This window comes from Artemia sp. Qi Xiang Cuo, chromosome 19 (assembly GCF_049724085.1).
Source record: "Artemia sp. Qi Xiang Cuo chromosome 19, ASM4972408v1, whole genome shotgun sequence".
NCBI classification, from domain to species: domain Eukaryota; kingdom Metazoa; phylum Arthropoda; class Branchiopoda; order Anostraca; family Artemiidae; genus Artemia; species Artemia sp. Qi Xiang Cuo.
The window spans coordinates 18,317,320-18,333,800 of NC_142812.1; the positions used below are offsets into that span (position 1 = coordinate 18,317,320).

Below are 16,481 nucleotides of genomic sequence, written 5' to 3' on the forward strand. Positions count from 1 at the left end.
TTGGCTCTTAGTGTTGCATTAAAATCAATAAAAACTAAAGCGTTTTTGGAAGAAATAGATATGATTATAGAAAAGCATATTGAAATATTTTTAGATAAAAGATGCGTTATAAAAAAAGGTCTCCAGAAGGCAGGGGGAGGGTGTCAGCCCTGCTCATCTTAATTTCTCCCTTTTTTGAGTTTGACTTGGTTATTTATTGTAATTATTTTCATTATGAGTTTGTTTTACTTACTTACTGAGGGTGTTTTGTTGTAGTTTTACGCTTGGAACACGTTAACTTTATTTCTCTACATTTTTGGTTTGATGTAGCTCTTTACGTTTATTTTAAAAAATTATTTCGTGGAAAAATGTTTTTAATCAACTTCTAAAAACAATCTATTTATCTTAAACTTAAAAAAAAAACTATAAGCGGTAGGTACAGCGAATTTCTTTATTCTTTTATTGGTTATAACCTCCTAACCATTCTTGGCCACAATCATTGTGTTAAAGATAACCCACTCAGACTTATTGTTACCTCTGTCCTTAGATAAGAAATAATATATAAAGTAAGGTTTTCATCTAGTTTACTATGTATTCTCAAGACCTATTTAAAAACTTTGATGTTCAAAACATCCAGCTGACAGTCTCTCTTCCTAGATAAGAGGATAAATGGCTCTGGGCTTGAGGATTCAAAAAATTATTTTTCTTTTTTATTTATGATAAATTTGGAATACTTTTCGTTAGTGGTTTGTATCCTAACCTACTGGACTGATAAACCCAGTTTTAGATTCTATTAACGTTTGCATCTACAGTATTTAAATAGACTAAACTAATTTTAGGAAGATAGGCAGATCAAATTATATATTCGAGAAATACCACTCATTAGAAAATAATATGTATTGCAAGCAGTCATTTTTCTTGTTTACCATGGTCTTTTTCTTGCTTTTCTTAGCATTTGGAACTGTATCTGTCTGTTTAATTATTAAAAATAGTATGTGCTGGTATCAGTGAAGAATAATTAAATGATATGACTTCGATTTCTTCTTTCAGAGAATACAGTTTCTTCAAGCATTTCAAAATATAATTTTGATAATAATTAAAAATACGTAAAATTATGAATTTCATGTTTTTGTTTCGTTCTGAAAATACTTCTTGGAAAGAGGTAAGCAATAGTTAACGTAGAGAGGGGTATTGAGGAGAGGTAAAATGCGCAAAATGATTTAAAAAAGATATAAACGTTTAAGATTATGGTTAGCACCTCTACTTGGGGTCTCTTATATCCTAACTTCCTATCACTTTCTGTAATCAACAGTCACCCATCCCCGAAACTTGTCCATTCTTTATTTTAAGTTATGGTAACTGCTAATTATACTATTCTATGTTTAATAGAATAATTAAACATAGAATGTTTAATATGCATATTCTATGTTTAATAGAAAATATTCTCTGTCAATAGGCCCGTTTTTTAGCACTTAGATCTTACATCTTTCTGTAAAGATTATCGCTTCTTAACTCATCTTTGCTCTAAGATCTTACAGCTCACTGATGTTAGCACAAAGTGTGAAGACCGCCACTGTTCTGCCATATAGAACAATGATGAGAGAACTTTGATGATCTACTCATCATTGTTCTCAGACCGCTGATCAGAGCAGAATGAGGAAAGACGTTTGCACAAAAACGACCAAAGATGTAAGATCCTTGTTCAAAGATTTCACTTTTAAGCGTTTTCTGTCAAAAGATTTAAGATCTTAGCACATGGATGAGTGAAAAAACGCCCCTAATAAAAGGTGGAAGGGTGAGGGATCCAGACCATTCTTATGTAATATTAGTTTGTTTTTTGTGTATTTTTTTTATATTAGTTTATGTTCTATATTATATAATATTAGTTTACTTACGTTTTGTATATTTTTTAACTTTTAAGCGTTTTCTGACAAAAGATGTAAGATCTTAGCATATTACTACTACTACTACTATTACTAACAACTCACCGCAGCACCAAGCCACCTGAGGCCAACACAGCTACGCACGCTTCTCCTCCATCCTAATCTATTCAAAGCCTCCCTTTTTACGCCCGTCCATGAAGTTCCCATTTCCTTTAAATCATTCTTTATGACGTCCTCCCACCCCAGACGAGGACGACCTGCTTTCCCTTTAACCTTAGACGGTTGGCCGAAAAGAACAATCTTCGGCAATCTGTCATCCTTCATCCGCACGACGTGCCCTAGCCACCTCAACCTTTTTTCCATTATAGCCCTAGAGAGCAGTATTGGACCACATTTTTCGTATAGCCTATTGTTTGACATACCGTCATTCAGCCGGATACCCATAATAATCCTTAAGCAATTTCTCTGGAAAACATCTAGCAAATCTTCATCTGCTTTTCGGAGCGCCCATGCTTCAGAACTAGATTTGACCACTGTCGTCAATGTAGCTTCCAGTATTGTAATATTGGTTTGCAGACTTATCTTACCTTTCTTAGAAGCATCTCTCAGCTTTGAAAAAACACCCTGAGCTTTGGCTATTCTACTTTTGACATCTTCACTGTTCCAACCATCTTTACTAATAATACTACCAAGGTAAGTGTAGCTGTCCACCTGATCAATCTTTTCATTACCCAACTTTACCTTTTCATTTTCACTTATTCCTAGGCTTTGTGACGCAAAACCTCTAAAACTTCATTCATTTTGTACAGACTTTCATCTAGGATGCTTAAATCATCAACATAATCTAAGTCCAGGAGACCTTTTCCTCCCCATTTGATTCTGTGGTCTCCCATTGCCTTTCCTGTGCTCCTTAAGACAAACTCCATCAAAATTATCCGTATAAAGGGGGATAGAACACAACCCTGCTTAACTCCTGATTCAATACAAAGCCAGCTATTAACCCCATTTCTTACCTTAACCACAGCAGTGTTATTCTCATACATAGCACTATTCACTTTAATGTATTTGTCTGGTATACCATACAAGGATAAAACCTTTACAAAAGCTCTTCTATCAACAGAATCGAACGCTTGCTCATAATCTATAAAACTGAGGACCAAAGGTGTTTGACAGCTCGGGCACTTCTCAATTATTAACCTAAGAGTGAAAATTTGGTCGACACATCCTCTACCTTTTCTAAAACCGCACTGTTCTTCTCTTAAAACTTCGTCTACGGCATTTCCCAGTCTAAAAAGTGTCATATTACTAAGTAATTTACAACCTACAGAGACCAGACTAATCCCTCGATAATTACCACACTCACTTTTATCACCTTTCTTATAAAGTGGTTTAAATAAGGTTTTCCTAAAATCGTTAGGTACTTCCCCTTTTTCAAAAATCATATTCATAGTCTTCAGTAGCTTGTCTCTAACATCAGACACCATATTTGAAAAACTCATTTACCACCCTATCAGTACCTGGAGCCTTATTATTTTTTTGTCCTTTTAGTACTGTCACTAATTCCTCCTCACAAAACAAATCTTCCTTCACATCCAATGTATCACGAACTTTTTCATTTTCCTCTATATCTCTTCCTTCAACTCTATCTCGGTTAAGCAAATTCTTAAATATGTTTGGCCCATCTCTCTTTAGTTTTTTCGTTATCGCTAATTGCGGCCTTATTCCTATCTTTAACTGGGCCAAGTCCACGTTGACTACTCCCTATCAATTTGTTAAAATGCCAGTACAATATTTTAATATTATGCTGTCTAGCTGCATCTCCTAGATCTTCGGCAATTTTATCCATGGCCTCTACTTCACACCTCTTTAGTTCATATTTTAATGCTTTCTCCACTTTCTTTACATTCCTTTTGTTTTCATATGATCTCTCACTAAGGTAGTTCTTGTACAAGTCCTTTCTCCTTTCTATCAAACATAAAGCTTTTTCACTAATATTCTTTGATGCAGTTCTAGCTTTCTTCCCTAATACACCTTCAGCAACTTCACAAATTATTTTTCTAAAATTATTCCAACCATCTTCCACATTATCACATTTTAAAATCTTAAGTTTAGTATTCAACTGTTCCTGGAAAGTTTCTCTCAAATTCCTATCCTAGAGTCTACCAACATCATAACTTCCGGGGAGGTAGTTACCCTTCCAATATTTCAGCTTTAAATTAACCCTTGACACTACTAGATGGTGATCTTTACTTTTAACATCGATAACAGCACTCCTACATACCCTAGTATCTTGTATTGATCCTGCCAGTCTTCGGTTTACAATAACATAATCAATAAGGTTTGCTGTCTTCCCATCACGTGAATACCGAGTTAACTTATGAGCCATTTTATGACCAAACACCGTATTGGTTATAACTAGATTGTGAATGGTCTGGACCCCTCACCCTCCCACCTCTTATCTCCCGGTAAAATATTATGTGAAGCTACGTATTCAAACGTGTCGAAGGTTTGTCAAAGGTTTTTCACTTTTTAAATTACTTTTATGAAAATCATTTAGATTTAAGTTACAGGAAAAACGTGAGACCAAAGGTTTCTCATGAGTCATTTTAAAGGTTTATAGCCCTGTTTGCTCTACTAAAACGCTGCACCAGTACAGGGCAGGTAAAACAAAGTTTTTTTTTCATTTTGTCGATTTTGCCATTTGGTTTTTTTTTTGGTCATTTTTTCCCAGATAAGCCTAAGAAATTAAAAACTTAAAGAAAAAAAAAATCTAATCAAACTAAGCATGCTAAGAAACAAAAAGAATCGGATTAAACATGAAACTTAAAAACTTTTTCTGCATGCGACCTTCGAGCTTCATATCACAGGTCTCCTGAAAAACTACTTTCGTTCGAAAAGGCAATAAGTGGTTGGGGTTGTAAATCATCCAAGGCTTCCCGTTTTTCACCCTCAGCTTTCTCCATGTACCTATTTGGAGCTGAGTCAACTCTGGTTGAGTTTACAGGGTCACTTCTCTGACCCCTGTCCCAAACCAATCAATGAGTAACCCGAGGACTCGAACCCCTGTCTTCATGGACAAAGGATTTCAACTCCGTTGCATAAAATGGGAGGTTCCCTCAAACTGACCTAAATGCGAGGTTTTGTAAGTGTGAAGTGTAATAACCAAATTACTTTTTCAAGTTACAAGGATTAAATATTACTTTGTTTTGGACTTTGAAAGTGCGTAATTTGATGCAAGTGTAGATTTCTACGTGCTGGTTAAATCACTCATTATAGCTGTTGCTCAAACGAAGATTGAAGAAGGAAGGACATGGCCACAGGCGTCAGTGGACTAAAGTTTACAGGGTCACTTCTCTGACCCCTGTCCCAAACCAATCAATGAGTAACCCGAGGACTCGAACCCCTGTCTTCATGGACAAAGGATTTCAAGTCCGTTGCATAAAATGGGATTTGATCAGTTGTAGATTTCTACGTGCTGGTTAAATCACTCATTATAGCTGTCGCTCAAACAAAGATGAAGAAGGTAGGACATGGCTACAGGCGTCAGTGGACTAAATACTAGGAGACCAGAAAAGTTTTTCGGTATCAATAATTGCTCTTAAAGACAATGCTAGGCAAATGTCGATGGAAAATGCAAAATTAATAAAAGTATCTACGAAGTTTCAGAATAATCTAGAACAAGAAAATTTGCGGAACAACGATTTGCGTGTTAAGCTTTTGGACTCAGAACTGAGAGAAAGGAGGTTGAATTTGATTGGACATGATCTAACTTTTGAAAAAGAACTTTCAATCTGTGATTATCAACGTAAAGTCTCTTCTCTCTGACAAATTTTAAATTATCGAAAATATTTCTCTTACGAAGTGTTATCGCCCTACAAGCAAAAGCAGTGCCAGAATCACGAGTAGGAAAACTATTGGTCGACAGGCTTCTGTTATTATATCGCTAAACAGCGTCCATAGCATTCAGGCAATTCTAGGTGCGGTGAACAAGTTGAAGGGAAGTGGAATACGCATTTAAACTGATCTCCCGCCCAAGCTGAATTCTCTGCGGATTGAGCTATTTGTCCGGGTGCTATGTGTTGAAAATGTGAAACTTACCACGACGGAATGGGGCAGGTACGAGAATTAGCCTACCCCCTCTAAATTTACCATGCTGATTCAAAAAATACCATTGGCACTTGCTTGTCAAAGGTTGAAACACTCCGAAACTTGACTTTTTATTGTATTTTGTTGTTTCATGCAAGAAAATACATCTTTTACAAAGTTTGAGGTGCAGTTTTCCACGCAAATACGACATAGAAATGCCTAGATGCAATAGAATTTCTTCATAACAAACTAACATGATTAGTTAGGAAAATGGCAGAAATGACGAAGGTAAAAAAAAACTAAACAAAGTAAGAATTAACACTATTTATTTAATGCTCACTTTCCAAAATTCATTATCTTCTTATGTAATATTCATTAGGACCATTCTTATGTAATATTAGTTTGTTTGTTGTATATTTTTTTTATATAAAAAAAAATAATTTCTCAAATAAAACAAACAAAAGTACCATATTCTTGAAATACAAAATTTTTTTTCTTCCCACAATATCAGCAAAGCTAAATTGAGGGGGCTGCCACTCAACTAGTCCCCTGCGATATTTCATGAATATTCCTCCCGGGTCTCTTACTGAATCCTTCCAATTTTACTAAGTTTAAGCGTATGAGATGGATTTGTAATTTCACACAGAATCTGTGCTGAAATGTGTAGGAAATTTCATGCTGCATTTTCACATCATAGCTGCTATCATTTAAAGCTGCCACTCAACTAGTACCCTGCAGATATATCATGAATATTCCTCCCGGGTCTCTTACTAAATCTTTCCAATTTTACTAAGTTTAAGCGTATGAGATCGATTTGTAATTTCACACAGAATTTGTGCTGAAGTGAGTTGGAAATTTTGTGATGCAGTTTTGCAGCATAGCTGCTATCATTTACGCCGCATCACACCTTTGCATGGATCTGTCGTGTAAAACCCTGTTTCTGCAGCTTAGATGACTTTTTCTTATTTGGAACTAGCATAAAATAGATATCGTTTCATTGCATTTTTGTCTCCAAACATTTGTTTTTGTTTCGTTTACCATTGGTATTAGTTGCTATTTCCTTTAGCTATGATTATTTACCATAAACTGTTCAATTTTAAATATGCGAAAAAAGGAAAGTCAGCTAATCCTGACAAAAAGACACATCTGTGTTCTTTTTTTTTAAACTTATTTAGGAAGTTTTCTTTTTAAGCCTTTTTTCTCATAATAAAATCATTATTTGATATTTTGAAAGTAAATATGTCATATTTTTTTTTGAATAGAAGACGCCCTGCCAAATGAGGATAAGAGACTGTTTGGAAGTACTAATCCCTTTTTATTATCTAAAGATAACGTTTTCCTAGAAAAGAGTTTTTCTAGAGACGCATCTACTAAGCTTGAACCAGATTGTACTGGGCGAGGTTGCGAAAGTACAGAAGTACATTTATTTCATTTGGAGTTTTCAGAGACTGGAATAGTTGGGCCATTGCATTTATTTGCCTAAACTGGATCTTTAAAGAAAAACAGTTCAAATGCTGAAACTTTTGGTGTCTTCCAATATTTTAAAAAGCATGGTATAACTTCAAGGAATCCAAAATTAGCCCAGATTAAAAGCTAATAAGGCTATAATAATCCATTTATTTTGCTGTTAAGTATGCAAAATAAATGTTTTTATTTTGTTTTTTTTTCATAATGAATATTGTAGTTTTCACTTTCTAAAAGGATTCAGAGGGACGTGGCATATTCCAATGAACTCCATGAACAAAATGGCAAACTTAATTTTATTTGGAACTCTTTTCTAACTTAGAGAACTCAATGCTTTCTGATAAGTTTCTTAACTTTAAAAATGAGATCTCTTTTGTTTCTATTGCAAGGATTTACTTACACGTACAAAAATAATGAGCATTAGAAAAAGAAAAACACCTTGAAAATTAAAAAATAACACACCTTTTATTTAAAAATATTTCGATATGCTTTTCTATAATCATATCTATTTCTTCCATAAACGCTTGAGTTTTTATTGATTTTAATGCAACACTAAGAGCCAAAGATGGTGAAATAAGAATAGGGTGCAGTCAGGTGCAAGAGATAGATTTCTCTGTAACTTGATTCATCTTATCTTTTTTAAATAAGTGAAGTGCTTTAAAACCCCTTTTCATTCAAATTCAATAAGCCTTGTGTTTCATGAGTCATTCCTAGGAAATTTTGACTAAAAGTCAAAGTTTAACATCAAGAACAATTTAAAAAAAAGTACTTCGGCTCTTGATTCAGTATCAGAGAAATAAAGAACTCGTAGAGAAATTAGAGCAACGATTCAAATTTGTTATTATTAATTAATTAATAAAAGGAATTAATTTTAATCGCTGTCATAAATTGCTGTTATAATTAAAAAATTAATTCTAAGTTTAATTAAATATTAATTAATTTCCTACGCAAGTCTTTAAAAATAAATGTATTTAGCTGTGTAAGGTAAAAACTGTAAAAAGCGGGGTGATTTATTTTGAATAAATTCTAAATTATTTCAGTATATCCCGTTTCAACGTTCTATGATAGCACTATCTGAGAACAATGATGAGTAGATCATCAAAGTTCTCTCATCATTGTTCTATACCGGCAGAACAGTGGCGGTCTTCACACTTTTTTCTAACATCAGTGAGCTGTAAGATCTTAGAACAAAGATGAGTTAAAAAACGATAATCTTTGCAGAAAGATGTAAGATCTTAGATGTAAGATCTTAGTGCTAAAAAACGGGCCTATTGAAAGAGAATAGTTTCTATTAAACATAGAATATGCTTTAAGAGTATAAATAGCCGTTACCATAACTTAAAAATAAAAAATAAAATAACATAAAAATAAAATAAAAATAAAATAAAATAAAGAATGGACAAGTTAAATTAAAAATAAAATAAAGAATGGACAAGTTTTGGGGATTGGTGACTGTTGATTACAGAAAGTGATAGGAAGTTAGGATATAAGAGACCCCAAGTAGAGGTGCTAACCATAATCTTAAACGTTTATATCTTTTTTAAATCATTTTGCGAATTTTGCCTCTCCTCAATACTCCTCTCTACGTTAACTTTTGCTTAGCTCTTTCCAAGAAGTATTTTCAGAACGAAACAAAAACGTGAAATTCATAATTTTACGTATTTTTCATTATTATCAAAATTATATTTTGAAATGCTTGAAGAAACTGTATTCTTTGAAAGAAGAAATCGAAGACTAGTCATTTAATTATTCTTCACTGATACCAGCACATATTATTTTTAATGATTAAACAGATAGAGATAGTTCAAAATGATAAGAAAAGCAAGAAAAAGATCATGGTAAACAAGAAAAAAGACTGCTTGCAATACATATTATTTTCTAATGAGTGGTATTTCTCGAATATATAATTTGATCTGCCTATCTTCCAAAAATTAGCTTAGTCTATTCAAATACTATAGATGCAGATCAACAATTTTTGGAACCCTCAAGCCAAGAGCCATTTATCCTCTTATCTAGGAAGAGAGACTGTCAGCTGGATGTCTTGAACATCAAACTTTTTAAATGGGTCTTGAGAATACATAGTAAACTAGATGAAAACCTCACTTTATATATTATTTGTTATCTAAGGACAGAGGTAACAATGGTAAGGCCAAGGGTAACAATTAGTCTGAGTGGGTTATCTTTAATACAATGATTATGTGGCCAAGAATGGTTCGGAGGTTAGAACTAATAAAAGGATAAAGGAATTCGCTAGTACCTACTGCTTATATGTTTTTTTTAAGTTTAAGATAAAAAGATTGTTTTTAAAAGTTGATTAAAAACATTTTTCCACGAAATAATTTTTTCAAATAAAAGTAGAGCTACATCAAACCAAACATGTAGAGAAACAAAGTTAACGTGTTCCAAGCGTAAAACTACAACAAAACACCCTCACTAAGTAAGAAAAACTCATAATGAAAATAAATTACAATAAATTACCAAGTCAAACTAAAAAAAGGGAGAAACTAAGATGAGCAGGGCTGACACCCTCCCCCTTCCTTCTGGAGACCTGCACTCATAAAAAATTTTTGTATCTGCATCTATTCCTTGTTGTTAATCCTTTAACAAACGCACTTAGGTTACCTTTGATCAACCCAAAAAACCAAATCTATTTGAAGTATAGTATCAAACCTGAAAAAATCAATAAGTGTTATAATTACTACAATAATATCAACTGCCTAAACTGGAAATCAAAGACCAAGTGTGGCAGAGGTTAAAAACCTATAACATCATTATTGCTAGTATCATTTATATTCAAAATATTGGATGAGATTTTAAAGAGAAATTTATTTTGTCCAGTCTTCTAGCTTGTAAACTATTTATTAAAGGTGTATTTCAGTTTCTACTACATTTTTCCAAGGACTTTAAAATTGAATATTCTATATTGGCACAGAAATAAAGAAGAGGAAACATACCATTGCCCATATTGATATTTGGTTCCAATTTCAGAAGATGGTAATCAGGTTCAAATTTTGCAGATACGTCTGCAGAAAAACTCATCTCTTGAAAAACTTCTTCTTTAGGTAACAAAAAAGGATTGGTACTTTCAAACTGACTTTTACCGTCATTTGGTAGTGGGTCTTCAAGTTCTAAAGAAAATTTAAAGCTAATTTACATAGAGAGCTTGGAGCAACGATTTAGTGATGAATCAAAAGGTTCAAAAGAAAATTCTTCCTTTTTAAAAAGGTTTTTAAAAAGTCTCAGATCTTTGATTTAATCACAAATAAAATGTTTGAAAAAAAGAAGAAAATTTTCTTGCAAGATTGGCTGACTATCTTTGCGTTCGTCATCATAGCGCTGCCTCATACGATTGAAAATTGAAATGGCTAGTGCCCTTTTTAATAGCCAAAAGTGAATGGAGGGCAACTAACCTCCCTCCCACGCCCACCATTTTCCCAAACACATCCAAACAAAAGTATGAGATAGCCATTTTGATTAGCGTGGTTGAAAGGTTTATATAGAAGGGTGATCGTATGATCTTCGGAAGGGGCACATTGGATTGCTTATCAGAAGTTTTAGTGCCCTTTTTGAGATTCCGAGTGATGGGAGGGTAGATATCCCCCTCCTCCACACCTCCCATTTTTCAAAAATGCATCTGATAGAATTTTTGAGATGACCACTTGTTTTTGTAAAACCTTCAAAAAGAGCTCCTCGTGCGATTGGAAATTGAAAGGGCTAGTGACCTTTTAAAATTCGAAACTAATCGGAGGGCAACTAACCCCTCCCTTCACTCCCACCATTTTCCCAAACCAAAGATATTGTATGTCTTCGGCTTGTGGTTGTTACTAGTATAGGCCAGCGTATCATAGGCAGCCCAATTGCGCTGCCTAAGTGAATGGCAATGTAGGCACAATGTATATATATAGTATATATAAATATATATATATATATATATATATATATATATATATATATATATATATATATATATATATATATATATATATATATATATATATATATATATATATATATATATATATATATATATATATATATATATATATATATATATTTGGGGGGGGGTTAGACCAGAAAACTTCGAAACCAAAGATATTGTATGTCTTCGGCTTGTGGTTGTTACTAGTACAGGCTAGCGTATCATAGGCAGCACAATTGCGATACCTAAGTAAAGGGCAATGTGGGCACAATGTGCCCACATACACGTCCAATCAAACATATCCCATCCCTTTCCCCAAACACATCCAATCAAAATTTTGAGATAGCCATTTTGTTGCTATCTTAAAAAGTTTTTGAGATATTTTTTTTTAAGTTTCCGCACCAACAATTAAAAATTGTTGAAAAAGTTTCCCCTACATACAAATAGCAACCCAAACTATAGATTCTTATGGAAAAAAATAAACAAATATAAAATATTATTTTTTCCATGAAAAAGACTATGTCAATAAAAAACAAAGAGAACTTAATTTTAAAATTTTTTCGACATAACAAGCTTTTTAAAGAAAAGTAAAGAGCTCCATTAAGCCAAGATAGAACAAAATATAGTCAAATAATCTTCCAAGCGTAAAACTATCACAAATAATGAACAGAAATTACACTAAATAGCCAAGTCAAACACAAAATGAGCAAAAATTAGTATGAGTAGGGCTGATAACCCCCATACCTTCTCAATACAAGAACACAATTTGGGCTTTACTGAAAAAAAAAACGAAAAAACAACAACAAAAACACACGACCATGGATTGTCAGTTTAATAATCCTTACTCATATTAATATTTGCTAGTTTTGAGTTTGACTTGGCTATTTATTGTAATTAATAAAAAAACTTTTTCCACATAATATTTTTTCAAAAAAAAGTAAATACCTACATTATACAAAAAACGAGCAAAAATGGACTCAAATGATAAATCTATTATACAACTACTACTAATCTGTGTCAATAGTTAATCGAAACCCATAACAAACATGAATTAAAATAACTCAAAGATGCTAATTCAAAACGAGCAGAAATTAATATGAGTAGGGTTCTAAGCCCCTATGCTTTCTAAAAGCCAGGATATAATTTTTACTTTACTAAAAAAAAATCAAATGAATTAACTGAAAATTTCTGAACGTTTTTCAACTAATACAGGTTCGAATTTGGCTCATTACATGAAGGATTAAAACAAAACTTACATATTAAATTTGGCCACTTCATTCCGTATATGAAGGGTTGCATCCTCCTCAGTACCTTGCTCTTTACGCTCAAGCTGTTGGCACTTTAAAAAAAAGCTGTCTATTCTAATTAAAAGACCCACGTGTTTCAGTAGACGCTTTTAAAAAATTGCGAAATACAGTCTAACTTAAGCGTAAGGAGCAAGGAATTAAGGAGGGGGCAACCCCTTCATATATGGAATAATTTCTGTTCGTTGTTCAATTAATGCCGGTATATCTGGCTCACCCTCTATTAAATATACCCTTTCCTCTTATGGAAAACTCCTCTGGAAATTTTACCCAACATAAAGTACAACCCCCCCCCCCCTCCTGTAAAATAACTTGCGATCGATTCAGTCTGAAAATTTCTCCTTAGTATTCTATCATTTGCATAAGACTTTAATTTCTAATCGGTTTCTCAATCACTCTAGAAATGCTCCCTTCCTTGGAAATTATTTCTAAGGGACAACCCCCCAAGTAAAACTTTTTAAAAGAGTCATTGTCAGTTTAATGTACATATGCTGATATTTATTCCTTAAAATTTTAATTAATTTTGATTTCTTAAAGCTATAAAAATGACAACATTTAAAAGATTTTTTTTAACAACGGTTTCAAGAGATGGTGTTCAAAGTCACAACTAAGCTGAGTTATCCTGTTTTGAAGGACAACTTTGACAGTGGTTCCAAAATCGTAGTGTTGAATCATTGGTGCCTTTACCCTATACCCACAGGGCATATACCCGGGGGGGGGGGGTGTCATCCTCAAAGCCCTAATTTCCAGAATTAACATTGAACAAAATGTCTATCTCAAAATTTTGATTGGACGTATTTGAGGAAACGGTGGGGATGAGAGGGGCATTAGTTACCCTCCAATCACTTTCGACTATTAAAAAGGGCCCTATCCCTTTTAATTTCCAATCAAATGAGCCATTTTTGAAGTGTTTACAACAACATTTTCTATAAAACCTTATATGCCCCCTGGGCATAACTTACAACCCTTGTCCTGAGGTTTGTGGGGGGAGTATGCTTCTCAAAAACATAATTCCCAGATCTTTCAACTACGTTGAACAAAATGGCTATCTCAAATTTTTGATTGGATGTGTTTGAGAAAATGATGGGTGTAAAAGGGGTGTTAGTAGCCTTCGAACCACTTTTGGCTATTAAAAAGGGCACAAGCCTTTCCAGTTTCCAATCAAATGAGCCCTTTTCAAAGTTTCTACAACTCCTTTGATACAAAGTGCCCTGGTCTAAAACAAAGAAAGAAAAAACTTAATAAATAATACATTGTGCCAACATTATTCTTTACTTAGGCGGCGCTATTATGCTGCATATGATTTCTGTTTGTTTTGAGTTTCATTTATTTATTGACAGTGATTTGTGGTAGTTTTATGCTTGGAAGATTGTTTGACTTTAATTTTGTTATTTTTTGGGCTAATAGAGCTCTTTACTTTTCTTAAAATCTTTTTTAAATTAGAAGCACAACTGAACAGCTTATGATAAGTAGCTATCAGTAAAGCAAAAACTAATTCTTTTTGCTTCATCTTCCATAAGCTGTTCAGCTAGATCTTCCTTTATGACATCCTCCTGCCCCAGACGCGGACAACCTGCTTTCTGTTTAGCCCTAGACAGTTGGCTAAAAAGAACAATATTTGGCAATCTGTCATGCTTCATCTGCACAAAATGCTCTAGCCACCTCAACCTTTCTTTCATGATAGCCCTAGAGAGTAGTATTGAACCACATTTTTCGTACAGCCTATTGTTCAAAATATGGTCAGTCAGCCGGGTACCCAGAACAATCCTTAAGCAATTTCTCTGGAAAACATCTAGGAAATCTTCATCCGCTTTTTGGAGCATCCATGCTTCAGAGCAATATTTGACCACTGTCATCACTGTAGCTTCTAATATTCTAATCTTGGTTTGCAGACTTATTTCCATATTCTTCCAAACTTTTTTTAACTGTGAAAAAATACCCTGAGCCCTGGCTATTCTACTTTTAACATCTTCACTGTTCACCGTCTTTACTAATAATACTACTAATGTAAATAAAGCTGCCCACCTGATCATTGTTTTCATTACCCAAAGTCACCTTTTCATCTTCACTTATTCCTAGCCTTAGTGACTTAGTCTTCTTAACATTAATTTTCAAACCTATTCTAGCACCCTGAACTTTTCATCTTCACTTATTCCTAGCCTTAGTGACTTAGTTTTCATAACATTAATTTTCAGACCAATTCTAGTACCCTGAACTCGCAAAACCTCTAAAACTTCATTCATTTTGCTCACACTTTTGTCTAGAATGCTTAAATCATCTGGATAATCCAAGCCCAGGAGACTTCCCCCCCCCCATTTGATTCCTTGGTCTCCCATTGCCTTTCCTGTCCTCCTTAAAACAAAGTCCATCAAAATAATCCATTTAGTATCTATTGTCCCTTCATACTTTAAAGTAAAAAGTGGGGGAGTTTAGAATAGAAATAACTCTTGACAAAGTAAATTGGGAAAAAGGAGAGGTAGGAAGTGTTGACATATGAAGCATACAAGAGACCCAAAGCAAAGGTATTAGACATACTTTTTAAAACTTATACTTTCCTTAAAATTATTTCTGAAATTTCAGCCTTTTTGAATATCTGTAAATTGTTGTTAAAGTTAATTAAATATGTCAATATAAAAAATATATTTACTTCTCTTAGATAGCATTTTGAGAGAGATGCAATTACACAATGAGAGAAGCAAGAAAACAAACCATGTTATTTTTTACCATGCCAGTTATACATATAATTTTCCTATAAGAGACATTTCAGGTGCAGCAATTATAAAATTCAGGTGCAACAGAACATAAAGCACAAGTAATACAAACATATCATAAAGACAAAAAAAAAAGTTTTTAGGATCCCTCTAGCACAAAGATATTTATTATTTTTTATATATAGAAATATTGCCAGAGGGAAGTTTTGGAGATTTCCCTACTTAGAAAGTTTCTCACAATGGATGGTAAGCTAGATGAATGCTTTACTTTTACCTATTTTCTGTTTATCTGAGGTCTGAGTAGTGACAAGTCTTGGCTGGTTCTTTTAAATACTCCTGATTATTAGTTGATTTTTTCTTGTTTAAACCCAATCCAATTTTGGGGGGAAAGATAGATAATCTTTCAAACTACATTTAGAATTTGTTACAGCTTTCTGGGGTGAAGATGATCTTATTCAAATCAATGTTTTGTTTATTAAATTAAGGGTTATGATTTAATAAATTAAACAAAGGCAATAAAAAGGGATGACTTGTACAACATTGGTTTGAAAAAGTTTGAGGGAATTTTTATTTTTAATTGTTCACAGACAATTTTTCAGTTTGTTTGTTCTATTTGACAACAAAAATAGTAAAACTTACTAGTTTAATGATTGTTCCAATATTTGAGCAAAATAATATAAAATAAGAAGACAAGAAAAGCACAAATTGGTGGAATTCTCTATAATGCCAAATACCTTGCTTAACAGTAATGACAGAAGAGAGGACAGGTTTTTCCATGTTTCACCAGTTGAGCAACACAGTCAGCTTTCCTTCACAAATTTGAATAATACATCTTCAAACAAGAGGAAGGAGCACAAAATCTACAAAATGATGAGAGATACAAGAAAAATAATATTGATCCAACACATACCAAACTTAAAGACCAATTTGTTATCACTTCTAAATTTATATTGACAAACAGCAATAAACATAATTATACTGTAAACAAAACTTGTTTTGGTCTTTTCCTGAATATTTCATTACAAATCTTCAATTCCAAGAAAAGTTTACAGCTGTCAAATGAAAAAGTTAAAAGGTAAAATACCTTTACCAAGCCCGGTCCAGTCCCGCCTTTTAATAATGCCTCAAAACCACA

The 16,481-nt window shown here is 33.4% G+C and overlaps 1 protein-coding gene across 3 annotated transcripts in view; it reads right to left on the reverse strand.

Moving 5' to 3' along the window:
• LOC148940569 (uncharacterized) overlaps positions 1–16,481 on the reverse strand; it is a 45,969-nt gene that overhangs the window by 3,550 nt on the left and 25,938 nt on the right. For all 3 annotated transcript variants that reach the window (XM_089105410.1, XM_089105409.1, XM_089105411.1), the window contains exons 2-3: positions 16,081–16,206; positions 10,367–10,540 (exon numbers count right to left, since the gene is read on the reverse strand). In XM_089105410.1, the coding sequence (XP_088961536.1) occupies positions 10,367–10,540; positions 16,081–16,123 (217 nt within the window). In that variant the 5' untranslated portion in view covers positions 16,124–16,206. The remainder of the gene's footprint in view (positions 1–10,366; positions 10,541–16,080; positions 16,207–16,481) is intronic.